Source organism: Watersipora subatra, chromosome 4 (genome assembly GCF_963576615.1).
Source record: "Watersipora subatra chromosome 4, tzWatSuba1.1, whole genome shotgun sequence".
Classification (NCBI taxonomy): domain Eukaryota; kingdom Metazoa; phylum Bryozoa; class Gymnolaemata; order Cheilostomatida; family Watersiporidae; genus Watersipora; species Watersipora subatra.
The window spans coordinates 62,875,651-62,901,606 of record NC_088711.1 but is presented as its reverse complement, the minus strand read 5'-3'; the positions used below and the strand labels follow the sequence as shown (position 1 = coordinate 62,901,606).

General features: G+C 43.9%; 2 protein-coding genes across 3 annotated transcripts in view; one reads left to right on the top strand and one right to left on the bottom strand.

Moving 5' to 3' along the window:
* The window catches only part of LOC137392890 (ankyrin repeat and fibronectin type-III domain-containing protein 1-like), a 199,045-nt gene that overhangs the window by 129,102 nt on the left and 43,987 nt on the right, over positions 1 to 25,956 (top strand). The gene's annotated exons all lie outside the window — the stretch shown is intronic.
* On the bottom strand, positions 599 to 25,956 carry LOC137393050 (centrosomal protein of 83 kDa-like). Its single transcript, XM_068079440.1, has 12 exons — positions 25,896 to 25,956; positions 25,638 to 25,791; positions 23,973 to 24,320; positions 20,656 to 20,806; positions 19,389 to 19,613; positions 16,515 to 16,631; positions 4,868 to 4,999; positions 4,660 to 4,778; positions 3,378 to 3,505; positions 2,959 to 3,103; positions 2,668 to 2,817; positions 599 to 683 (listed from the first exon to the last, which is right to left on the bottom strand). The coding sequence occupies exons 1-12, from the start codon at positions 25,954 to 25,956 to the stop codon at positions 626 to 628; spliced, it is 1,788 nt and encodes a 595-aa protein (XP_067935541.1). The 3' UTR covers positions 599 to 625.

The following is a 25,956-nucleotide window of genomic DNA, read 5'->3' as shown; positions in this document are numbered from 1 at the left end:
ATCGTTTTCTACAAAGATGGCGGCTTTTTCGTGGACGAGCGCATGTGCAAAAAGGGTGATGACGTCAAAAAAATGATGGATAGTCAATATCAGCTATCAGTAAGAGTGTTCACCTTTATTCGTGTAGTCCTTTCCTGAGTTAGCCTACACTCCAAACTAGCTCATGAAAGGACTTAGTTATGTAGACAGTGCAATGATATCCTTCCACAATCATAGGAGGCTTTGAAACATTGCCCATATAGGCCAGTCATATGACCTGACAGGTACTTAATTTCTAGTGCCTGCCTATGGAGGCTGCTGGGGTGCTCATCCCAACATCAGCCAACTCGTACTGCACCTATGGAAGATGCCTAATGCTGATAGTACCGTCAGCTATGACCTTCTCATAGCCATGCAGTGCTCTCTCATGGTCACCGCTGCTCAGTTCAGCTATGCTGTGCTCTACATGAGTTTACCGTTGTTTAACTTCAGATGAATTCTCTTTGGTGTTGCTTGCTGCCTGGTTTCATCCCGTCAGAGACACGTGTTCTCCTATCTTTAGAATGACAAGTGCTATGGGACGAATGATGATGCTATATTCTTGCAAGGTCCGGCAGCTGTGAACTGTAGTGCAGAGAGAACTGGTTCAGCGGATACCATAGATGTCTACTTCTTTCCAGGTAGTTAGAATGTATATACACCAACTGAAGATATGAAAATATAACAATCAGTGACAGGCTAAAAAGAGGTTGACTAGATATGAATGCTAAGACTCTAAAATATCTAAGAGTTGTAGAGAGTTTTGGTTAAATATACATGTACTTGATTGAAAACCCAACACAGCATTTACTTTCATGCTATATGATTCAGCCATCTAAACCACTACACCACGATCCTTCAACTGACCATAGTGATGAATGACCGTGCTGACATTCATTAGATCGATTAAAATATTCACACTTAAATCGCCTGAAGTTATTAACTAGCACAGTTGATCATTACGCGTAACGTGACGATTATTAAGCTAGCTTAAAACATGGCTATTGCTTTAGTGAAGGTTTATATTACTAGCTCACAAAGTAAGTTACTCAAACTCCTTGGGTAATTATTTTAATACCCTTGCAACGCAGGGCATACTGCTAGTCAGTGTACAAAATGAAAATGGCTGAACTCAGCTAGTCATGTACATGTATAACATGATGTATACAGACATTCCTCGTTTAATTGGACTAATGCAGACTGGGTCATGTTGGGACATTAAAAACGGGGTACTGTATATATTAAACAGCCCAGAGTTGTATAGCTTCACAGAGTCCCACATCAAAAACCGGAAACAAAAACGCTTGTTTCCAAACAAACCCGATCGACATACTGATCTCTGATGGAATATTCTTACCTCGCTCTCAACATCTCACTTTTTTGCATTTATTTTATTTTTTTACAAAAAAAAAATTTTTGGTCTCTTGTAGGAAATTTTGTTTTCTTTCAAATGGTGTATAGTACAGCAATCAATTTCAGAGCGACTGCCAATGGGAATCATTTTTGTTGGTTAGTGTTGCGGCCTCTCCATTATAACTTATATAAAAATAGTAGGCACGACCTGTTTGGTTGGAAATGAACGAGCTCTCATATACGTTTCCATTGGTCGCGGGACTCTGTGGGACTATACGGCTCTGAAACAGCCTATATTGTCTCGTACACATACTCCTAGGCTACTATATGATACAATATTCATGTACAGTATACATGAGGGAGAGTAAAATATGGTTATACACTATTGCTCTAAATGCGGGTTCCGTTGTAGGGCCTACTCGGTGGTACACACACGACCCAGTGTTTTACTTGGCATACAAAGTGTTAGAATTTACCTATTTTAGTTTTTACTCATCAACAATGTATCCTTGGCTTTTTTTTTAGAAAACTCAATTTATTTAACCTGGGATTTATTATCTAAGCTTATTCTTTACACATGTAGTGAGCGAGACCTTTTCTTTCTATCACTGCCAGTATTAGTATTTTTGACTTATCAAGAGCAGCCCTCCATTTGTAAAGCTCTGTGACATTGTTATCAGTTTTTGAGTTGTATCACATAAAACTGGTGGTATATCGTAGGCCTATACCGGAGTATATCCCTGAGTATATCCCGGAGTACGTATTTTGTTGAGTATATTTGTAGGCATAACATATGATCAACTGAATGATTCTCTCAGCTGTGTTTCCGGCTACAATATTAGCAACATTGTAGTCATTACACCTACTGAAGGTCACTGTTGATGCTACAACACAACGACATGTAACTGACAACAGTCACAACAGTCAACAGTTGTGTTCATATTAAAGACTCACAGTTGATTGCGAGGAGCAGGTAAAACCATCTAGTTCAAGCGTTCGTTGCCATCATCCCTTAAACTGACATGGGAACAATGCACATTTGGCAGCATCATTTTAAGAAAAATGCTTGTAACTTCAATTACAGAATATATATGATCTTTGAAACACTTACACAAGTTGAATTATATTATATGTATACCAGTCGACAGCATCAGGAGAGAGCTGATTGGTCCACTAGTTATATTCACTCAGACGGTAAAAGTACTCACTGCTGTACTGATTACTTTATGTAATAAGATATTGATTCAGAGAGAAATCTAGAGATACAAATTAAGAGTGAAGGTCACGCTGCTGTACCTGTGAGCGTTGAGGTCCTTCTCAAGCTCAGATCTTGTGTTCGCTATTTCCCTGACCTGCTGCTCATATCTCAGCTGATCTCGATGCAACCGATCCTCCAACTCCACCTTCTGCCTCTCCAGTTGCTGGAGTCGTGACTCCAGACCTTGTCTGCAACACCACCGCATTTCATAATAGCGATGCTATTATAGTGAATCCAAGAATCATATACTTCTATTCCAATGTGAACTTTGCAGAGCTTGCCATGCTTAGCCTAAAAACTCCCTTATCATGATTAGACTGAGGACCTACTTATCATGGTTCAACTGTGAGTGCTTTTGAAACTCTTCCTCTCGAATACAATTGACTTTTTCAGCGCAGTCCCTTTCCTTGTCTCTCAGCGAAACCTCCATCTGCTGCATGACTAGCTGCTGGGCCTCTATCCTGCACTTCAGGTCTATAAATAAGTCAAACATGACAAAATGAAAATAATTTATTAGACTACACAAATGCAAGGAAAACTTTTAAAAAATGCACACCGTAAATAGAAATTGTTGCCATTTTAAATACCTGAGATAATCCAATAAATTCTTGCTAATCGCATCTTAAAAGAATTAATCATTTACTAACTGAAATATGTCGGGTCAGGTAAATAATGCTAGCAAAAGATTGCAACAAATATATCTGCAACTTGAAATGAGTAGCGGCAAGCAGCGTGGTCCGCTACCCACCATCCACCTGGCTATGAAGGCTATCCCTCTCGCGCTCTATCAGCCCCTGAGCTTTGACAGCTGCCAGTTTGCTCTCTGTTAGCTGAAGGGTTGATTCGTGCTTCAGCGATTCCAACTCATTCCGCACGCTGCAAAATCGTAGAATCGATTTATTGTTGCTACACGGAGTGCTCACACGCACACAAAAATAAGCCAACCAAACCAGAACCCATTGCAGGATGCATTATACAAGGAAAAGAAAAAGGTGTGTGTACTTTTGCTTTTTGAATAGGAAAGCAGATTTGTTGACATTTTGTTTCGTTTGCAGCCATGGCTAAAAGCACAGGCTGGCAATCATTTGAAGAAATAATAGGGAAGTATCACTTCTAATGCCGAGAGTAGCTCTATGTTGAGAGTAGCTTTATGTTGAGAGTAGCTCTATGTTGAGAGTAGCTCTATGGCACCGTTATTTCATCCACACGACTGACTTATGATTTTAAAGATGTTAACAACTCTTATACTTAATGTTGCAAGACAAACAAGATGGCTGCGAACTATAATAATTATTGCAATGTGTGGTTGATACAAAATTGGAGTTGCCTTCTCAAAGCTTATTTACTTTACATAGTGACATGAGTAAATCTTGAAGGGTCTACATCAAGGAATGATGACATTTCTGCTTAAAAATGTTAGAGAACTCTAAATTTTACAAAGCTGTGGTGCATGAGAAAATGATATAAAATTTCACACTAATGCATGCACCATACTCAAACTTCTACCAATGAAAACTTACCTAACACCTGTCTCTATAAATAAACCTGACATGACGCTGAAGGCAAACAATAAGCTTGACAGACCACAGCAGGTGCTCAGCTATCACTATGTTCTCCATGATGTGGTTTATCCGTAAGCTTGCGTCAGTTTGCAAAATGGAAATGGTGAATCTCCCTTCGCAAGTCAAATGAGTTTCGTTACTCACAAATTTCTATCGAATGTTTCATGTTTGCAAATAATGGAAACCGTATTTGTGAATGATGCGCAAGAGAATTCCCCATAGGCTATTCCATTTTAAACAATTCTACACCTCAGTCAAGTCTATTCAACTTTAGCACTTTTGAGCGCGCCGCGACGACCTCTGGTGTAGAATTCCCTATATTTTTTAACATAGTGCTCGAGTTAATCCGCCACATGCAAAATTACTTTGAAACACCTATAGCACGGTGACTCAATGAGTGCACAACTCCAAATTCGCATCGTCTGCACAGAGGAAACATAGTGAATGTCACACCGCACAGTCTCCCACCTGGCAGCTCTTTGTTCTTCATCATGTAGTCTGCGGGTCAGCTCAGTCTGGGTGTCCACAAGGACAGACAACTCTCGAGACTGACTGTCACATTGCTGCCGCAGGGTGTTCTTTTCAATCTATAAATAATACAAGCAATTACAGCTATCTGCAAAGCGATAACTTATCCATGTATCACTACGCAACACAAGGTTGCCTGGTGACCAACCTCAAGTGCCCTAACATTTGCCTGGAACTCCGTCATCTGTTTAGTCTGCAATCTGTTGACATGGTCAGACTCGAGCCCACACTTTTCCCGCTGTCCTCTCAACTCCTCCAGTTCTGTGAGGAGAGACTTCACCTAAGAAATAAGGCATTATTATCATCAATTTCTTTCTCCTATATTAGGTCCTCAGTAAACAAATTCACAAGATACTTTATGGACGGAAAAGCGAATAGACGACTCTCGTCATGTGAATACATGAGCCTGTCATATAATCGAATGTCTTCACAAACATGTTTAAAACCAAAGGCCATTAAGCCTAAAGCACACAGGAAAAGCATTAATTGGCACCTATAATGGTAGGCTTACCCTAATACAATAAAACAAAACATTGATGACAATTCTCATTTTTTCTCCACTTTGTAAAACTGATCTTGTTTTTAAAACTTGCTGAAATCTGAAGTAATCTCATCAAAAAAATTAATTAATGTGGTTGCAGACATGCCAATGTAAACATACATGCTGCTTTTATTAGTAAAGACATACCATACTACTAAAGACATACCATACTATTACAGACATATTATACTAACACAGACATACCATACTACTACAGACATACCAAACTACTACAGACATACCATACTATTACAGACATACCATGCTTTTACAGAAATATACTAATACAGACATATCATACTACTACAGACATACCATACTATTACAGACATGTGATAATCTTACAGACATGCCATACTCTTACAGACATGCTATACTATTACAGGCATCCATGCTATTACAGACATAACATTCTACTACAGACATAACATTCTATTACAGATATGCTATAGTATCACAGGCACACCATACTACTACTGATGTGCCATATTATTACAGAAAAGCCATACTAACTAGACATGCCATATTAAACAAACATGCCATATTATTACAGACATTCCATATTAACCAGACATGCCATATTAAACAGACATACCATATTAAACAGACATGCGATATTAAACAGACATGCGATATTAAACAGACATGCCATATTAAACAGACAAGCCATATTAAACAGACATGCCATGTTAAACAGACATGCCATATCAATCAGACATGTCATATTAAACAGACATGCCATAGTAAACAGACATGCCATATTAATCAGACATGTCATATTAAGCAGACATGCCATAGTAAACAGACATGCCATATTAAACAGGCATGCCATATTAAACAGACATGTCATATTAAACAGACATGCCATAGTAAACAGACATGCCATATTAAACAGGCATGCCATATTAAACAGACATACCATATTAAACAGACATGCCATGTTAAACAGACATGCCATATTAATCAGACATGTCATATTAAACAGACATGCCATAGTAAACAGACATGCCATATTAATCAGACATGTCATATTAAACAGACATGCCATATTAAACGAACATGCCATTTAAACAGACATGCCATATTAAGCAGACATGCCATATTAAACAGACATGCGATATTAAACAGACATGCCATATTAAACAGACATGCCATATTAAACAGACATGCCATATTAATCAGACATGCCATATTGTGGAGGACCGGGACATGTCTGTGTACTATTTACTACACTCATATATATATCCGCACTATCATTTAACCGAACCTCTCGAACTTCCCTTATTGCATGCTTGAACTGCCCTTTCATTATTATATAACTGTATCACTGAACTGCCCTTGTATTACTGAACTGCCTTTTTATTATTATATAACTGTATCACTGAACTGCCCTTGTATTACTGAACTGCCTTTTTGTTACATAACCATCATGTTGTTTCCTTTGTGATATAAATAGATCAGTAGGCGGAGTTAAACGATAGGCGCTGGCTATATAAGCCAGCGCGATAGACAGGCAAGGTGTGCTTGAATTCACTCATACTCGTGCATACTTGTATTAAAGATATCGATAATAAACTGCTATATACTCATACGAACTGCCTCTATTTTGACGCCTGCCTGGTTGGCTCACCGATTGTGCAAGCAGGCTCAGTACAACCAACAGACGGAACTGCCAGGGTGACTCTAAGAAGGCTAGGAGGCGATCCACGGCCTTGTCTAGACTCGATCGGGTGTGCCATGGCACTAGAGATCCAGTCTTAAGACCAGCCATTAGTGGATCCGGACTAGCCTGGGATAGAGATCCAGAGGCAGGCCGGGGGCTTGGTTTTCAGAGCAAGCCTGACTACTAGGTTCTTGCCTTGGACTGACTTGACCGCCACAGGCAGGTCAATCAGGCCTCGGACAAAGTCAGCCAGTAGCCCAGGTTGCGACTCCCTTGTTAGGAAGTAAAGCTGACTCAGCTACCGGAGTCAGATCCTTTACACTGGTGGCAGCAGTGGGATTTGCTTAACCCACAACAGGACGACTAACAGGGACTAAAAAGACGACGCAGGTATGACCAGACGGACTCGCAGCGCGGAAAGACCGGAAGCTCTCCGAACGGAGGGACTAGGAGGTCTAGAGCGACTGACAGATGTCTTGGAAAGACTGCTCATCAACCAGGGAACGCAGGGACCCCCTGCGCCAAGAGAAACATTCAGAGCCCCAGAATATGACGGGGATAGCGACGTAGAGGCCTTCATCCGGCAGTTCAACGATGTAGCCGTTGCGAATGACTGGGGGCCAGGGTCCGCACTGTTACACATCCGGGAGAGACTGCGAGGGCAGGCTAAGGACTGTGGACACGGGCAGACCATACACGGCGTATTTAACAACCTCCGGGCCAGGTTTGGACTGACGCCCAAAGAAGCCAGAGCCAAACTGCAGGGCCTAAAAAAGGACCAGCAAGCAACACTATTTGAGCACGCCACCCAAATAGAGAAGCTGACCGATATCGCGTTTGGGGAAATGTCAGACCGCCTGAAAGAGGAGATGGCCGTGGACACGTTCTGTGGTACGCTGGGCAATGTTTATTTGCAGCGACATCTGCTAGCGGTGCCTACTCCTACGTTGGAGGCAGCCGTGAGAGCAGGGAACGAGTACTTACAGGTTCGACCTAGTATAGCGTCTCACCAAGCCCAACCTTTCAGGTCGGACGTCAAGGCAGTCCAGCCAGACGAGACAGGACAGGGCGAGGGAGGACGGGGCCCCGAAGAGCCGATTGTGGTGGCTAGAACTACCCCGAATACCCTCGAGCTTCTGTTGACCTCGGTGACGGACCTAGCCAAAGAAGTGGCCAAGTTAAAATTGTATATCCATCGACCGCAGTCTACTACAGAAAGCGGGACGAGGAAAAAGGAAATGGCGAGATGCTGGGGGTGCAACCAGGAAGGCCACCAGAGGAGAAGTTGTCCGCGGAAGCAGGCAAATCAGAGGACACCCTATAAGCAGGACCAGGGAAACGCCTACGGCCCGCAGCAGTAGGTCTACCTGCTGGCTGCACAAGGGCACCCGGACACGAAAAACACAGACAACGTAACAATACAAGTCGAAGGGAATCTGGAGTTGATCCGGAGGGTTGGCAGCATCCGACTAAAACGGCGGCACCGGTCAAGAGACCCCCGGTAGAAACGATTCCCATCTACAACCCGTACCAAAGTCTATGGGAACTGGACGAGGAGGAAGAGGGATGCGAGGCGAGCCCCCGGAACTCACTGCGGGCGGCCAAACAGGCGCAGCGGCAGTACCTCCACCAGATCCAGAGACTGGACGAGAAACGAAGATTTTATGGACGTACCAGAGAACCCGAGAGGCCAGGGCGGAAGGGAGGTCCCCCTAGGGCCGAGCGCCCCGAGCGATCTGGACAACAAGGGTCGGGACAGAGAGCGGATTCAGGGGTAACTGAAGCTCTCGAGAGACCAACGCTGTACAGATCAGGAAGAAGGGAGCTTGCGACCCAGAGGGAACCTCGCCGTAGGCCTAGACGGGTTAGGTCAGAGAGAGATGGCCCCACCGGCGCTGATCCGTTCAAGAGATCCGTATCAACCGGATCGGGATGGAACGAGGACCCAGCAATGGCGGAGCATCTCCAGAGACCGGAGTACCATAGACCCAGAGACGAAAGGGGCTGGAATGAAGCCGAACCCCCGAGACGGGGGCCGACCCAAGGCGGCCATCTCCGAGGGGGGAATCTAGGCCAACCCACGAGTCCGGTGTCGGGTCCGACAGGCCGGTACGGGGAGAGCACAAGGCCAGCTACTCCCGAGGAAAGCCTGGAGGACCAGCTCAAAAAGAGTCCACCACCGGACAGGCCTAGGGGACGTCCGAGGAAGAAAAAGTCGGAAGAGATGCTCGATACCGCCGCAACGGAGGAAGGGTGGCCAAGGGTTGGAGCCTTGGAAAAACCCCATAGGTCGAGCTACTTCCTACCGGGGAAGGTAGAGAGGCAAGACCTCCTGTTCCTCATAGACACCGGCTGCAACACTAACCTACTCTCCAAAAAGGTGTTCGACAGAATGCCGGAGCGAGTGAGGGTGCAGTTAGAAGAGAACGACCGGTACGGACTCATGGCAGATGGTAGCAAGCTCCAGTTTTATGGACTGATAAGGCTAACCGGAAGGATCAGGGACGTGGCCATAGAGGAGAACTTCCTCGTAAGCCAGATCAGCGAAGACGCTATTCTGGGTATGCCTTTCCTGATCTCCCACAAGTGTCAGATTGAATTCGACCGACCCGTCATTTCCCTAGGGGATAGGCAACTTACTTGCACCGACAAATACGGAAGGATAATGGTGTCCAACGTTCACGCCTGGAAAAAAGTTATTATCCCTCCCTTGTCGGAGGTAAGAGTGACGGGGAAGATCTCCGCCCGAAATTACGTCCCGATGGGATTGATAGAGGGCTCGGATCCACACATACCCGTGGCATGCAGCCTGAGCAGGCCTGGAGAGGGGGGTGATGTCACTATACGATGCCTGAACCCCGGACGTCAACCGATCGAGTTGGGCGCCGGACACGTCATTGGCTCATACACGGCTGTGGAAGAAGAAGACATACAGACGGATCTCTGGTCTGGGCCGGAACACGGGAGCCTCGACGAATCAGGAGTGGGGTGTGCCACTGTAAGGACGGGGGAAGCCGTCCCGGGTCACCTGGTTGAGCTATATCGGCAGGCCCTCCCAGGATGCCGACACGAAGGAGAGAAGCAGAGCCTGGCCCATCTTCTGACCAGATACCAGGACGTGTTCAGCAAGTATGATGGCGACGTAGGAAGGACCGACCGAGTTGCCCACAGCATACCCCTGATGGAAGGTGCCAGGCCGATCAGACAACCCCCCCACCAGTTGGGACCCCTCAAGGAGGCAGAAGCGGACAAACAAGTACAGGAACTACTGGAAAAGGGTTTGATCGAGCCTGCCAATGGGGCATGGAGTTCCCCGGTCGTCATGGTGAGGAAGAAGGATGGCGGATGGAGATTTTGTATTGATTATCGACAGCTGAATGCGGTCACCCAACAGGATGCATACCCTATCCCTAGGATTGATGAAAGCCTGGACGCCCTGGCAGGAAGCCGATTTTTTAGTACCTTGGATCTGACCAGTGGATACTGGCAAGTACCGCTAGATCCGGACGCTCAAGAGAAATCCGCCTTTGCCACGAGAATCGGGCTGTGGAAGTGGAAGGTACTGCCCTTCGGATTGACGTCGGCCCCCACCACCTTCCAAAGACTGATGGAGTCTGTACTCCACGGGCTCCATTGGAAAACCCTCTTGTTATACTTGGACGACATCATCGTAATTGCTCCAGACTTCGAGACCCATTTGGCCCGTTTGGGAGAGGTCTTCCAGAGACTCGCCGCCGCGCAGCTGAAACTGAAGCCCTCTAAATGCGAGCTTCTCCAGAGGAAAGTGAGGTACCTTGGCCATGTGGTGAGCCCGGAAGGAGTGTCCACGGACCCAGAAAAGGTGAAAGCAGTGGCCGAATGGCAAACCCCTCGAAATATAAAAGAACTGCAGGCCTTCCTGGGAACCACAGGGTACTACCGACAGTACCTGCGGGATTACGCCACTATTGCCAAGCCACTCACGATCTTGACTAGCAAAGGGAAGCCGTGGAGGTGGAGAGAAGAAGAGCAGCAGGCATTCGAGACCCTCCGACAAGGCCTGATCTCGGCACCAGTGCTGGGGTACCCCAACCCAAAGAGTCAATACACTCTGGACACCGATGCCAGTAATGTGGGAGTGGGGGCCGTCCTGTCCCAGAACCAGGGGGGCAGGGAGACCGTAGTGGCATACTACAGCAAGACCCTCAGCCCAGCCGAACAAAATTACTGTGTAACGCGCCGAGAGCTCCTGGCAGTAGTAAAAGCCGTCAAGCACTTCCGGCCATACTTGTATGGTCAACAGTTCGTGCTCCGCACGGACCATGCCTCCCTGAGATGGCTGTGTAAGAGGAGGGAGCCGTCGGCCCAAGTAGCTCGGTGGCTGGAGATTCTATCAGAGTTCTCGTACTTACTGGAGCACCGATCAGGAGTCAAGCACGGGAATGCCGACGGCCTGAGTCGACAGGTCTGCCCAAACGACTGTCGACAGTGTGTCCGAATAGAGGAGCGAGACGGGGGCCCCAGCAAACAGGCTTTGCTGGAAGGAGAGTCCGACGCCGTGGCCGCGATTAAACTACCAGGAGACCGAAATTTTCGACAGCTGGTACAGAGCCAAATGGAAGGGACACAGGCCGTGGCCAGGATGTACTGGGCAGTAAAAAATGATCAAGAGCTACCAGAGGAGGAGCTGACTCTAGGGAGTAACGAGCTCCGGGTCCTACACAAGAGACGAGAGGCTCTGAGGTTATCCCCAAATGGCGTCCTGGAGGTCAGACTAACGACGGACGGCCACCCCAGATGGTGTACCCTATGTCCTCGGGCGGACCGGAGCCGGGTAATGTGGGACACGCACAGGCTTGCCCACGCGGGGGTTCACAAGACTGTAAAAAGATTACTACTCAATTGGTATTGGCCGGGACTAAATGCCGACGTGAGACGACTCATCAAGACGTGTGAGATCTGTCAAGTGGCAAAAACCGGCGGGAATCACGCAACTAGGAGCAGACACCGATTGTACGCCGGGCGACCGTGGCAGAAGCTAGTGGTCGACCTGGTGGGACCAATGCCAGTGACTAACCGAGGGAACAAGTGGATCTTAGTGATTAGCGACCATTTCTCTAGATGGCAGGATGCAATAGCGATCCCGGATGCAACTGCCCCGGTGGTAGCCACAACCCTGGACGAAAGGGTGTTCTGTTATTTCGGCCTACCCGAGGAATTACACTCCGACCAAGGGGCCCAATTTGAGTCTAAACTCATGGGAGAATTATGTAGCCTATGGAACGTAGACAAAACACGGACTACACCATACCACCCCCAGGGGAATGGTATTGTAGAACGAAACAATCGGAGCCTGGGAGATTCCTTGAGAGCCTTGCTCCTGCGCCGTGGGCCTACAGAGTGGGACTTGTTGCTGCCACAGATAATGAGGGCTTTCCGGGGCACTCCCCACTCCGCCACGGGAGAAACCGCGAATTACCTGATGATGGGCAGGGAACTGCGATTGCCAGACCAGCTCTCAGAACCCGTTGCAGTCACTGGCCAGGCGGTACAGCCCTACGTACTGGAACTGGCTAGCCGGCTGGAGGAAACGTATGAAATTCTCCGAGACCGCCAAATGAAAATCCGGGTGGAGGACGACGAAGAGCCCCCATCGTTTGGGATCGGCGACTTGGTGCTGCTGGTCAACAAGAGACGTAGACGTGGAGAAAACCCCAAGTTACAGCCCAAATATGTGGGACCCTATACAGTCACTAGGTGCAATCCCAACCATACGTACCAAGTAGAGAGACAAGGACAAATCTCAGTACAGAACGAAGAGAGATTAAAACCATACTACGCGTGTCCAGAGGCCGATGGGCGGGCCCCGGCCACTAAGGAACCCTCCAGGAGGCCAAACATGAGGGGTGCCACGGGACGAAGAGAGAGGAGGCTGGAAGAGTTAGGGGAGATGCTGCCCGCAGTAGAGTACACTGGAAGGGAGCCCCCCCCCGCCAACACGGCAGGAGAGGATGGAACCTCCCCCGGATATGGACAGTGACACGTTCAGGAGACGACTTCTGGAGGTCCTGGCCAGAGAAAGAGAGTCTGCCTCGGGCAGTCACGATTCCAACGGAGGGGTTAGGGAGGCAACAGAGCAAACCGGTATAACCAACGCGGAACCAGAGGAACCAAGTCTCGGGCCCTGTTCCGAACCCCCGATGGAGCCCCCCGGACAAGAGTTGACAGAAGGAGAGACAGACGATACCGCAGTCGAGGAGGCCTCCGACTCCGGGGTCACCGAACAAAGGGATCCGCCACAACCCGAAGTTTCTACACCAGCACCAGCTGAAGAAGAGGTGCGAATAAACGCAGAACCCAGGAGAACAGAAAATGGTATGGGAGAAAGACGAGACGGGAGACCACGGCGAATGGTGGGTCCTCCTATCAGATACGGCGAGACTGTGTGCCACCAAATCGACCCTGAAGAAGAAGGACCGGAAGCCAGAGAAAGACAGGCCGAACTCAGGGAACGGTATCAGTCTACCAAAGCTATGGTGGAACAACTGGAGACCTTGATCGAGAGGGAAGGTCTGAGGACGAACTTAGAACTGATGTCTCAATATACAATTTTAAAAGAGTCGGTTGCCGAACTAGAAGAAATGATGGCCGCAAGCCGCCATGGAGGAGGGCAACCAGATACAATCATACCTGACCGAAATATCCCGGGAAAGGAGACAGAGATGGAGGCAGACGAAGAAAACCAAACAGGAGAAGAACCATTCGGCAATGAAGGCCTTCGACAGCAGACTCCGAACGATAGAACAATTCGGGAACAAGAGCACGACAGGACCGGAAAGCGGCCATCTTATGAAACTGAGACAGCCTCCAGTCATTTCAACCGTTGCGCACTAACGAAGAACCAGCTCTCTCCACAAACCTATATCACGAATATGAGACCAACTCCAGATGAAACCAACGCCATCGAGGATCCAGAACTGCAGGTATTATTAACAGAATTGGACGAGATCTTGGAGGGAACTGAGATAACGGCAGGGAACCAAGACGTCGATCAGGTAAAACTACCTGGGAATATTATAGCCAAGGAAAATATCGCACCCATTGCCTATAAGGGAGCGAGGCCAGTAGAACCGGCGATAACCACTACCAGGATGGTGCAAATGATAGGGAACAGGGCGTCCCAGGACAAAGCCAAGCCAAAACAGGCCAGGCAAACTTCTGAGGGCCAGAGTTTCCAAGTCAGGAGCGGAGGTAAACCACTCCAGGGTGGCCCTCCGCTAGAGACTAGCCAGAGGCACCGACTGGATACTCAACCGCGACCAGGGCCAGTACAAGCCTGCTCGATAAACCTAACAACGATTCCGGTCGATCAGAAAAAAGTGAACGGACCGCCCGAGAGAAGAAAAAGCCGAGAGACCCTCGACGGAGTAGCCGAGGATATCTGGTACTCCCCCACTTCCTACGCAAGGATGGAGGCCGCGGAAGACCGCCAGAAGGGAGAGTGCAGACTCTGTGGTTTCAAAAACAAGGACGGTAGGGTAGTAAGGAGACATATTCGGCAACACTTTTGGCGCTACTGGTGCAAATGTCAGAAAAATTCATCATCATTCTTTAGTATATACAAGCACCAAAAGAAAGCCAAGGACTCCGGACTACACCCTACTATTGTATACCAAGTAGATCAGGAGTGGTACACCGATTTTTGTACATACATGAAATGGACAGAGTACCCCCCGTTTGGAACCTGCCTTCCCATAAAGGATGGGAACGGGTGGGTACGAGGTAGAAGGATGGGGCAAAAACGACCCAGGACAGAGTCACCAGAAGAAAGGGGGTGTACTGAACCGGAGACCCTCCAGGACAACAGGAGAGACGGACCAGCCGACCTCCGCGTCCATTTAAACCGATGCCGAGCCACCGGAGGAAGAGAGGAGCGGGTCCAAAGGCCTTTTCCTCAAGGGTACGTAATCCCAAGGGTAAAACAGAGGGAAACAAGACTCATCAATCCGGAAATAAACATACCGCCTAAGGGAGCTGAGACAGAGATAGCGGGAGAAAGCGAGACTGCCCTGGAGATCCACGTCAACGCGGACGACATCGCTGGGGTATACGCCGAAGCCGATGGCAAGACCAAGGAACCTACCAGCAGCAGGGTAACCAGGGCCATCGAGAACACACGGGCCCGGCGAGAAGAGTACAACCGTAGAGCGGGAAGAGAAGAGGACCAATACCGACGTCATATCCGGATGGCCGAGGAATGCCGGGTAGAAGCTCAGAGGTTGAGAACACAAGCGCGGCGTTTCCACTGAGATCACTTAATTGTTCACCCCTGGCCAAACAATTGGGGGGGAGAGTGTGGAGGACCGGGACATGCCTGTGTACTATTTACTACACTCATATATATATCCGCACTATCATTTAACCGAACCTCTCGAACTTCCCTTATTGCATGCTTGAACTGCCCTTTCATTATTATATAACTGTATCACTGAACTGCCCTTGTATTACTGAACTGCCTTTTTATTATTATATAACTGTATCACTGAACTGCCCTTGTATTACTGAACTGCCTTTTTGTTACATAACCATCATGTTGTTTCCTTTGTGATATAAATAGATCAGTAGGCGGAGTTAAACGATAGGCGCTGGCTATATAAGCCAGCGCGATAGACAGGCAAGGTGTGCTTGAATTCACTCATACTCGTGCATACTTGTATTAAAGATATCGATAATAAACTGCTATATACTCATACGAACTGCCTCTATTTTGACGCCTGCCTGGTTGGCTCACCGATTGTGCAAGCAGGCTCAGTACAACCAACAGACGGAACTGCCAGGGTGACTCTAAGAAGGCTAGGAGGCGATCCACGGCCTTGTCTAGACTCGATCGGGTGTGCCATGGCACTAGAGATCCAGTCTTAAGACCAGCCATTAGTGGATCCGGACTAGCCTGGGATAGAGATCCAGAGGCAGGCCGGGGGCTTGGTTTTCAGAGCAAGCCTGACTACTAGGTTCTTGCCTTGGACTGACTTGACCGCCACAGGCAGGTCAATCAGGCCTCGGACAAAGTCAGCCAGTAGCCCAGGTTGCGACTCCCTTGTTAGGAAGTAAAGCTGACTCAGCTACCGGAGTCAGATCCTTTACAATATTAATCAGACATGTCCTATTAAACAGTCATGCCATAGTAAACAGACATGCCATATTAAACAGACAGGCCATATTATGCATACGCATTAACCTACACACACATGGCAGCTTATATGTACGTATTGACCCAGGCAGCATGCTAATTAAAGCGGATGTGTAAGACATATCAGCTCAATGTAGAAATATCAATGTGTCAATGATGGAAAGTGTTCAATGTTTAGTGCGGAATCCAACACTTTCCAGATTGTGAAAAACGATTTAACTTTTGAATATTTTCATAGAGGTTTTAATATTTGTTTTATAAAGAAAGACTCGGTGCAGAAGTAGAGTAAACAACCCGTTATAAAACTATATCTAGTTGCATAAATCATGCAGAAATGCAACAGTTTAAAAAATCTACAAGGAACAGGAAATAAATTCTAGTAGCACCGCTAACACTTCAGTCAAATAATCAATAGTACTAACCCTGTGATTGAGGGTTGAGTTGTCCTTTTGCAGGTTGTGTAATCTATCTATGTCACCAGAATTGTCCTGGTGCAACCTTGACACCAGTTCGTCCTTGTCCCTGTTCAAGTTTTTTACCTAAAACCATGCATGACTTATTATGCCTGCTTCACTATCCTAGGCAGAATATGTATATAAGTACACTAAAGCCTATTTAACATCGGTCACAGTCAGACATGAAGGACGTACAGGGGTGACCATAGTTACGATTCTGCCTGAAATAAACACAATATTATGTATTAATTCATAGTTTGTTAATTATTTATTACATGAATTACAGTAATAAGCATACTAATGAAAAGCTAAGGATGTTCCGCAGAGAAACATTGTTACATATAAAATGATATTTGATTTTCAGCCTGGTTGTGGTATATCATAGTGATATATGCGCATTACGACAGAAAACAACCTTAAAAATTAGCTAAATTTAATACGGTTTTTGAACATAAGTATGTATACATCTAATTACATGAAAACAAACTGGTGGCTTTTGGAATATTAGCAGTGTCTCGATATTCAGTTGGTCAGCCCTCGGAATAGGATAAAACGGGTGCCCAGTAAATAGATTATATCCCTTGAGATAACTTTTGGTGGCTGACAGAGTCTACAAAACTTCCTTCCCAACTATGTATAGAATATACAGTCTGTATAAATACGTACAGTATGTGAAGTCTGAGATAATAAATAAAGTGAGCTTATGTCATAAATGATAAAAAACATGAAAAAAATTATTAGCTGGCATAATTATGATCACATCTGTATAACTACAGATGGAAACTTTCATCTTGGTCAAACATTTCCCTTTTTATCAAACACATGAATAGTGACCCACATCCAAATTCAGATACCCAACTACAAACATCTGTACTACACCTGAAAAAGGAAAGAAAAAACTCATGAAGTGACTATTTAAATCCTAGCCAGAAGCATCAATAGTAAAAAAATTTTCAGAATACAAAAAGCCAGCACTGGCTATAAGGGTACAGGAGTCAGGAATACCTTGAGATACGAAAGTCCGGACATATGAGGAATTTGAGATACACCGAAACTTCTTGCCTTGAAATCAAGACAAATTTGAGATACAAGCCATGAGATGGTTCTTGACCCGGTCGCTAGGTAGCCAAGAATACGAGAGGCTGCTTACGAGAATAACAAAAACTTGGTTTTTCTAACCGGAAGAGCTTGCAAAAGCTTTAAAGAGGTCTGCTAACAGTGAACGTGAAAGCGAGTCAAAGAATGGTGTAGAATAGGTGAGTAGTGAGTGTAGAATAGGGGAGTAGTGAGTGTAGAATAGGTGAGTAGTGAGTGTAGAATAGATGAGTAGTGAGTGTAGAATAGATGAGTAGTGAGTGTAGAATAGATGAGTAGTGAGTGTAGAATAGACGAGTTGTGAGTGTAGAATAGACAAGTAGTGAGTGTAGAATAAATGAGTAGTGAGTGTAGAATAGATGAGTAGTGAGTGTAGAATAGATGAGTAGTGAGTGTAGAATAGATGAGTAGTGAGTGTAGAATAGACGAGTTGTGAGTGTAGAATAGACAAGTAGTGAGTGTAGAATAAATGAGTAGTGAGTGTAGAATAGATGAGTAGTGAGTGTAGAATAGATGAGTAGTGAGTGTAGAATAGATGAGTAGTGAGTGTAGAATAGACGAGTAATGAGTGTAGAATAGACAAGTAATGAGTGTAGAATAGATGAGTAGTGAGTGTAGAATAGATGAGTAGTGAGTGTAGAATAGACGAGTTGTGAGTGTAGAATAGACAAGTAGTGAGTGTAGAATAAATGAGTAGTGAGTGTAGAATAGATGAGTAGTGAGTGTAGAATAGATGAGTAGTGAGTGTAGAATAGACGAGTAATGAGTGTAGAATAGACGAGTAATGAGTGTAGAATAGATGAGTAGTGAGTTTAGAATAGATGAGTAGTGAGTGTCGAATAGACGAGTAATGAGTGTAGAATAGACGAGTAATGAGTGTAGAATAGATGAGTAGTGAGTGTAGAATAGATGAGTAGTGAGTGTCGAATAGACGAGTTGTGAGTGTAGAATAGACAAGTAGTGAGTGTAGAATAGATGAGTAGTGAGTGTCGAATAGACGAGTTGTGAGTGTAGAATAGACAAGTAGTGAGTGTAGAATAAATGAGTAGTGAGTGTAGAATAGATGAGTAGTGAGTGTAGAATAGATGAGTAGTGAGTGTAGAATAGATGAGTAGTGAGTGTAGAATAGACGAGTAATGAGTGTAGAATAGACGAGTAATGAGTGTAGAATAGATGAGTTGTGAGTGTAGAATAGATGAGTAGTGAGTGTCGAATAGACGAGTTGTGAGTGTAGAATAGACGAGTAGTGAGTGTAGAATAGACGAGTTGTGAGTGTAGAATAGACGAGTAGTGAGTGTAGAATAGATGAGCGAGTGTAAAATGCACGTGTAAAAAGGTATTTCCGTCAATAAATTGGAGAGAAGGGTGGCAATGATGATGTCATGAGCAGAGGAACCCATGATAAAGAGCCAATTAGTGCAGCCCAATAGTATGATTAAGCCCAGGCACTCTGATACTTGCAGTCATTCAAGTATGTTCCATACAGAAAAGTCACCCAACTTGAAAACTTACAACAAACCCGAAGAGCTCTATTAGAATTCCATTTAGATGTTTAAAAGGCTCACAAATGTGAACTGAAGCATAAGTTGTTGCAAGCCCACGACTACTGACAACAAATACAAGTGAAGTACTCTATGACATAGCCTAAGAACGCACAACAGAAAGGTGTAGCCTTTGATGTTGACTAAAGTGTGAAATAAAGAAGAAGCAACACAAGCTATATCTACCAGGAATTGGGTTCCTAACCTCAGCCTCATGCTGTAGCCTCAGGTCATCAAGAGTAGACTTGTGACGTTGCAGCGTATGCTCGTATTCAGTTCTGAGGAAGGCAAAATCATGTTTCAATTTGGTTGCATCTGATCGCAGAGACTCATTCTCTAGTTCAAGGTCATTAAGACGATTTCTAAATGGTCCTTCGACATCCGAAATCATCTGTGATTTTAGTGCATCGATTCGCTCTCTTGCCGGGACCTGCAAAAAGGAAACCGGAGTGTTTGATATGGAAGACGCCAGACGCTGTCAGGGAATAAAATAAAATAGTTTTAAATAATAAATAGTGTCCACAGTTGATATTATAACAACCGACTATCGTATCTTAAATCGATGTGATGTAAGCATGGACCATAGACCTATTAACTATACAGTATAGTTAATAGGTCTATGGCATGGACTAACTCAGATACATATCTCCACAGAGCACAACATCATAACTAAATGTCACGTCTGTTAACACGTAAGATTTGTCTGCTTCCTGCATGTTTGGATGTATTTTTACTGCATAATTTACATCTATTGTTGTGGTAGTCACAAGCCATAATAGGTCATTACTGAATTGTTGTAAAACATTTAAAAATTCAATGAAGTTTTCATGATTGCACTTCATAAACTATAAACAAAACACACTAATGCATTTTACGAATCAATAACATAGTACACGTACTTGATATTTTTAGATTTCCAGAAACATGACTACAGGCTAGGTTTAGTGACACAGACTATACAAACTATTGCTGAAAAAATATGTAATTTCCAACTCTGAAATTCTCGCTACTCAAAAGACAAGGGAAATCAAAATTTAACATAAAAAAGTTTTTCCTTTGTAATAATTGCAAAAATTTGTTGCAGCTTCTTTAACCTGTTGCAACAATATTTTGCGTCTTTATAAATTTCCTATTAAAACAAAATAGTGAGTAGTAATTACTATATTATTATTATATTACTATTATATGCTTGTTTATTTGATGGTATTGAGCATTGTAACCAGCTCATACGTTATTGGAAGGTGGAGATGGTCTGAAAGCTTTATAATGAAAGTTTTTGATTGGTTACCATAAAACTATAGAACTTAGTGGAGATTAGTAAAAACGTAATTATGGATTGAAAAACTTATCAAAATGACTACAAAGTGACTAAGTTTAATTTACGTAAACAGTGCACTATAAATTGTTGATTCCAGCTGTTCAATTCAATACGTAAAGGGTGGGGAAAAGCGAAGAGGCGGAGCTAACCCTACCATCCCTTGCAGGTCTAAATTCTTCTGTCGCAGCGCTGTCAATTGTGACTCGTAGTCTCCTATTTCTACCGCGTGTTTTTCTGTCAGCGCTGTCTTTTCCTGCGCCAACTTTCTCACCTCTTCTTGCACATCAAGCATCTCAGTCTGCAACCTGCAAAGTTAGCACGCTCAATGGCCTTGACCTTCTGACATGCTATCCACTAGCCTATATGCCTTATTTAGCAGCAATTACCGGAAAGTTTTTAGAGAAGTAATGAGAACCGAAGACAAATGTGTGACCACCGATTATAAACCTTTATTAAGTTTCATGCTAAATAACAGCATTTAATAACTTGTAATCATTTCCTAGAAACACACGCAAACGGCAATTATATATTGTTCAGGAATAGAACCTGACAAGTAGCAATGATAAATCCTTTTGTATTTTAAAAACATTTTACAAAACTTTTAATCACTCATTTTTTGTTCGAAGTGTGAGATACAATTCCTATGGCTGTATCCCCCCACAGTAATACAAGTGACATCATACTAAAGCTGCTTTGAAAAAAAACAAGTACAAACAAACAAGATGAAAATGGATTGGAAATGCATTTTGTGGTCTACTTGGACTTAACACAATTCCAGACAGATGGTGTTTTGCTGTTTAGCAAAAACTGTCTTGTAAAAGATTGATTTTCTCATTCATTCAATTTATAGTAATTTAGTAATTATAGTAATTTATAGTAATGCAGAGCAGGAAGGAAGCTCTCAAAGAGCCTCACCATTTCCTTCGTATCAGCATCTGATAAGACTACCAGGAAAACATGTTGAGCCGATACTGATAAAGTGCTATATGCATTCATTCGTGAGGAAATAATGCGATTAGCCAAAAACTCTATGTAATAAGAATTGCCTCTCTTAACAATTAACGTAATCTTTGCAGCCTTTACAACCATAATAAACTAATTATCCTATAGAGATCTGAGCAACATGGATGTAAAAAATTATGAGCTGAGAAAGCAAGAATTCCAAACATTAAAAGTTGGAACATGGCTTGCAAAGGCTTCTGAAGACAAGCTACAGAAATAAGAAAAACTGACACGCGATGACAAGTGGCAGTTGAACAAAATAGAACATGAAAAAACGCTCAAGTCAATCACTGCTAACTCAGCTTCTAAGAGAACTGCAGTTGTAAAGCACTTCTATATTTTCACTCGCAATATTATAGTGTCCGCTTGGCAAGCATGGCAACCTTTTGATTTTCGGTGTGCGAAGCTCCTTGTAACTCGGGTATAACAGCAACTAGCCGAATGCTCGGCGTTGCATGGGTATTAAAAACAACTTATAAACAGTGACAGGTAATGTAGTTGTGATAATGGTCATTGGTAAGGCGGCATTAGTCTGGCATGTTGCCAATGACTAATTTGAGTAAGCTAGTACATGTATGGTATTACTAAAATTACAAATAAGAGCAGTGAGAGCAAGCTTTAGTGATGTAGAGCACGCGTAACGCAGAGTAACTATGGGTACTTTAACCCAGCTAATGACTCATACCTTGCATTTTGCCTAGTTTAATGGGTTACCTTATCGCCAGGTGAATGGGAGGTTCCGCGATCAAATCTTCTGCGATACGGATTTGTCATTGCTTGATATTAATCGCTATAGCTGGACAGACCCAATGACAGACGACAAACTTTCAGACTTATAGATGTAGAAGTATAATGAACGTATTTGACGCTCACTCTTATTCATGGAGTTCTCCAACTATAAAACTGCCATATCCACATAGACATCCATAACTGACTGCCATTTCCACATGGACATCCATAACTGACTGCCATGTCCACATAGACATCCATAACTGACTGCCCACATAGACATTCATAATTGCGTGCCATGTCCACATAAACATCCATAACTGACTGCCATTTCCACATAGACATCCATAACTGACTGTCATGTCCACATAGACATCCATAACTGACTGCCACGCTTTTGAGAGAAGGGGGGACTAATTACATGTAGTAGAAGCAGTTCAGGACACGAATATGGTTTTATCTGATAAGATTTAAGACAAGACTTATCTGCTCTTACATGTGCGAAGGGAAGGGGTGCGGAGGGAGGGGAAGAGGTGCGGAGGGAGGGGGTGCGAAGGGAGGGGGTGCGAAGGGAAGGAGGTGTGGAGGGAGGGGGAGAGGTGTGGAGGGGGGCGGCTATAGCTCAGCTAAGCACTATGCAAGCGTGACTCAAACAAACGCAGGACCGATGGCCTGAGTTTCCAACAATAACACTGTAAGAATTGAGTAAGAAAGGTGCTTTAAAAGAACTCTATCCAACACTCGTGTGTCACATAATCAGCCATGGCCGTCAGATGCTGAGATACTTGTCTGATCGGACGAAACAAAGGTTTGGTGTGAAATAAAATAAAACAAATCAATAATTCCATCAAATGGAATGATTAGGAAGCATTCATCCATTAATCTCGTTCAAATTGACTTATCAACATTCCACTATTTGTTCCTAACACTCAGCCTTTACAAGTAGGAGAGAAGCAGCGATGGACTGCAGTTATAAACTCATAATCTTTCTGTTCGCGTGTCCAACACTCGTGGGTGAGTCATCTATGTATTAAGATAATTTAATGCAAAAGCTTTATTATTTATTGCAGTATTTATACAGGCGAGCATTCTTACCGAACCAGCATTAGAATGCAGTAGCTGTATCAACCTCTTGAGTTACCATGAAAAATGTTCCGCATTAACTAAAAAAATGGAGTAGGCTTTACAAAATTCGCATGAGCAAAGTTGCTTTTCTCACAAATTGCAAAAAGTTCTGTAGCATGCAAGCAATGCCTTATCTTGGAGTAATCTTACCGATCAATGAATTAGGCTCTTAATCTTCTATCTGACCTTGACATAGATACCGCAACAAAAATTATTTGCAAAAAATGGCAAAAAATTTCTGAGAAATAAGTCAGATTAGACCAGCTCAGTTTATGATACGAAAAAGTTATGTGGATAAAATTTGCAAGTCTGGCGCCTGTCTGAATTCTACTAGATGCTTACAACTGAGCACAAAACACTAAAAATGTTAAAATAGGAAATGATAAAAAGCAAAGTAGATATTGTGAGCATTAGAAATCTATTGATTGTAAGATACTTCAAATACTCGATAGAGGTGAAGGCACTAGCCAGTACAGATGCTGAACTTTAGAAGAAGAGACATAGCTAGTCAGTAACTTGGATTTGCTGGCTCATGTTCTAAAAGGAGGATGAGAAAAGTCAAAGAAGTACTGCCCTGCTATTTTATACCCAGACATTTAGCCTCAGGCTACTCACTTCCTGTGCTCCTGCTTGAGGGTGTTATAGTTTTCCTTATGTTGAGCACATCGTTGTCTCTCCTCGGCCAGCAAGTTAGCTAAAAAGTGTGCCTCATCATGCTTCTCCAGATACTGGTTGGTGCTCGGATCCACTCCTGAACCACTCAACTTCCTCACTGTGCCGTTGGGCAAAGGGTGGATAGAACCATTCATGTTGGGAGACCTCTGGCCGAGCACAGGGCTAGCGTGTGTGTCACCTCTAAAAAAGTGTTGAATAGGAGATGCCATTTCTTCCTGCTCCTTGTTGTCGTTTTCATCCACAATTACCACTTCTTGTTCTATAACTACGGGCTCGTCCACTGCAAACCTTTTCTCTGCAAGAATTCAAGCTAAACTATATACTAGGTTAGGATGATGAATGTAAAAATTAACATACCAGAAAAATTATTTATACATCGTCTGTTGGCATGGCTAGACACTTATGATATGGGGAACTATTCACTCACGATTCAAAGGGAGCTGTAACTTTTTTACATTAACAACAAAATAACAAGATTAAAACGTGCAAGCTGCGAAGTATGAACATGACTGCATAGCTACGACCTGGTCATCTTTTCCTCCAGATAACCTTTACAGATGAACTTACACAAAATTTCGGTAGATTTTATCAGAAATTATCGGTATTTTTCTATCATTTGTAATGATTCCAGTTGTTTGAGATTATCTTACTGCCAGAATGTTTCAAGATTAAAATCGACAAAACTTGATCACGGTTAAAACGCTTAGAAGAAAAATACGTTAAAAATTGACTTTACTAGTTGCTCAGCTGCCGTCTCTCTCATCATTGCTGTCGGCTATTGTGTTCAAAAAGCAGCGTTACGCGTCTCTATTCTGTTGGTCTTCTCGCAACTATAGATGTCATAATCGCGCTTTCCCTTGATCTGAGCATTGTAACCGCTATCAAGTTTTGTCGATTTCAATCTTGCAACATCCTGGCAGTCAGATCACCTCAAACATCAAAAACAATAGCAAATGACAGAAAAACACTGATAACTTCCGATAGAATCTACGAAATTTTTGTGCAAGTCCATTTTGAAGATTTTTTAAAACTCTACATCGTAGTCTCAGGTCTAGAACAGCTAACGAATAGCTCCTTGATATAATACCTACTACTACTAACTAACGACTAGCTCACTGATATATCTTTGTTACAAGAATGTAAATAAGTAATGAAAACTTCCAGGAGATCCTTAACAGTTGTCAGTTAGGTAACTAAACATATGTCAGCCAATACGCTGCTGCCATTCAGTTGCGCAGGTCACAAATCGGAGTGAGGCTTGACGCAAGTTAGTTTAACTCAATATCACAATAGTGGTTGACCGCACACAATGGGCAGGTAATTACCAAGCAAAACAAATAAATGCAATAAAGACTATCATAAAACATTAGTACAATATGCATCCTGTCGCGTTCAACAACAGTGACGCTGAGAAATGTTTGACGTGTGGAACACCTTTTATATTCCGAATATTAAATAAAGTGCATGTACCATTTAGGATTTCAATACCTTCGAAATGCTTCAAAAAACTGTTAAAAGGTTTAAAGATAACGGAGCTCTGTTTTCATTAATATTTTCCCACTTCAACATCAGATGTTGAGGGCACCGGCCATCCATGTTAAAAACTCCTCACCTTTAGCCTGCTTTCCTTTCTTAGCCTTGTTCTTCTTCCCAAACTTTGCTCTCAACTTTTCCACATTCAGTTGTTTTTTTTTTGCTAGTTTGTCCTCTAGTTTCTCCGCTTTCGTCGGTTTTCTTGCTGGAAGTTTTTTATCTCGTCCTGTAAACAACCCTATGTACATGACTTCATAAATACATCTTACCGTTAACAACCCTACACACATGCTGTTAAGCTATACCAAAATAAATCAAGATTCTACCCACCCATCTTGGCTTTTGGGGCTACCCAACCAGGGGAGCCAGCAGCTGAACTAGCATTGCCCAT

What these genes read in the sequence shown, in the direction of transcription:
- LOC137393050 (XM_068079440.1), bottom strand. Translation starts at nt 25,956, where the DNA reads ATGGGCAATGCTAGTTCAGCTGCTGGCTCCCCTGGTTGGGTAGCCCCA. An exon ending in AGCCCCAAAAGCCAAGATGG is followed by an intron (nt 25,792 to 25,895) that starts GTGGGTAGAATC and finishes GGTTGTTTACAG; the next exon opens with GACGAGATAAAAAACTTCCA. An exon ending in AAGCAGGCTAAAGGTGAGGA is followed by an intron (nt 24,321 to 25,637) that starts GTTTTTAACATG and finishes TGCAGAGAAAAG; the next exon opens with GTTTGCAGTGGACGAGCCCG.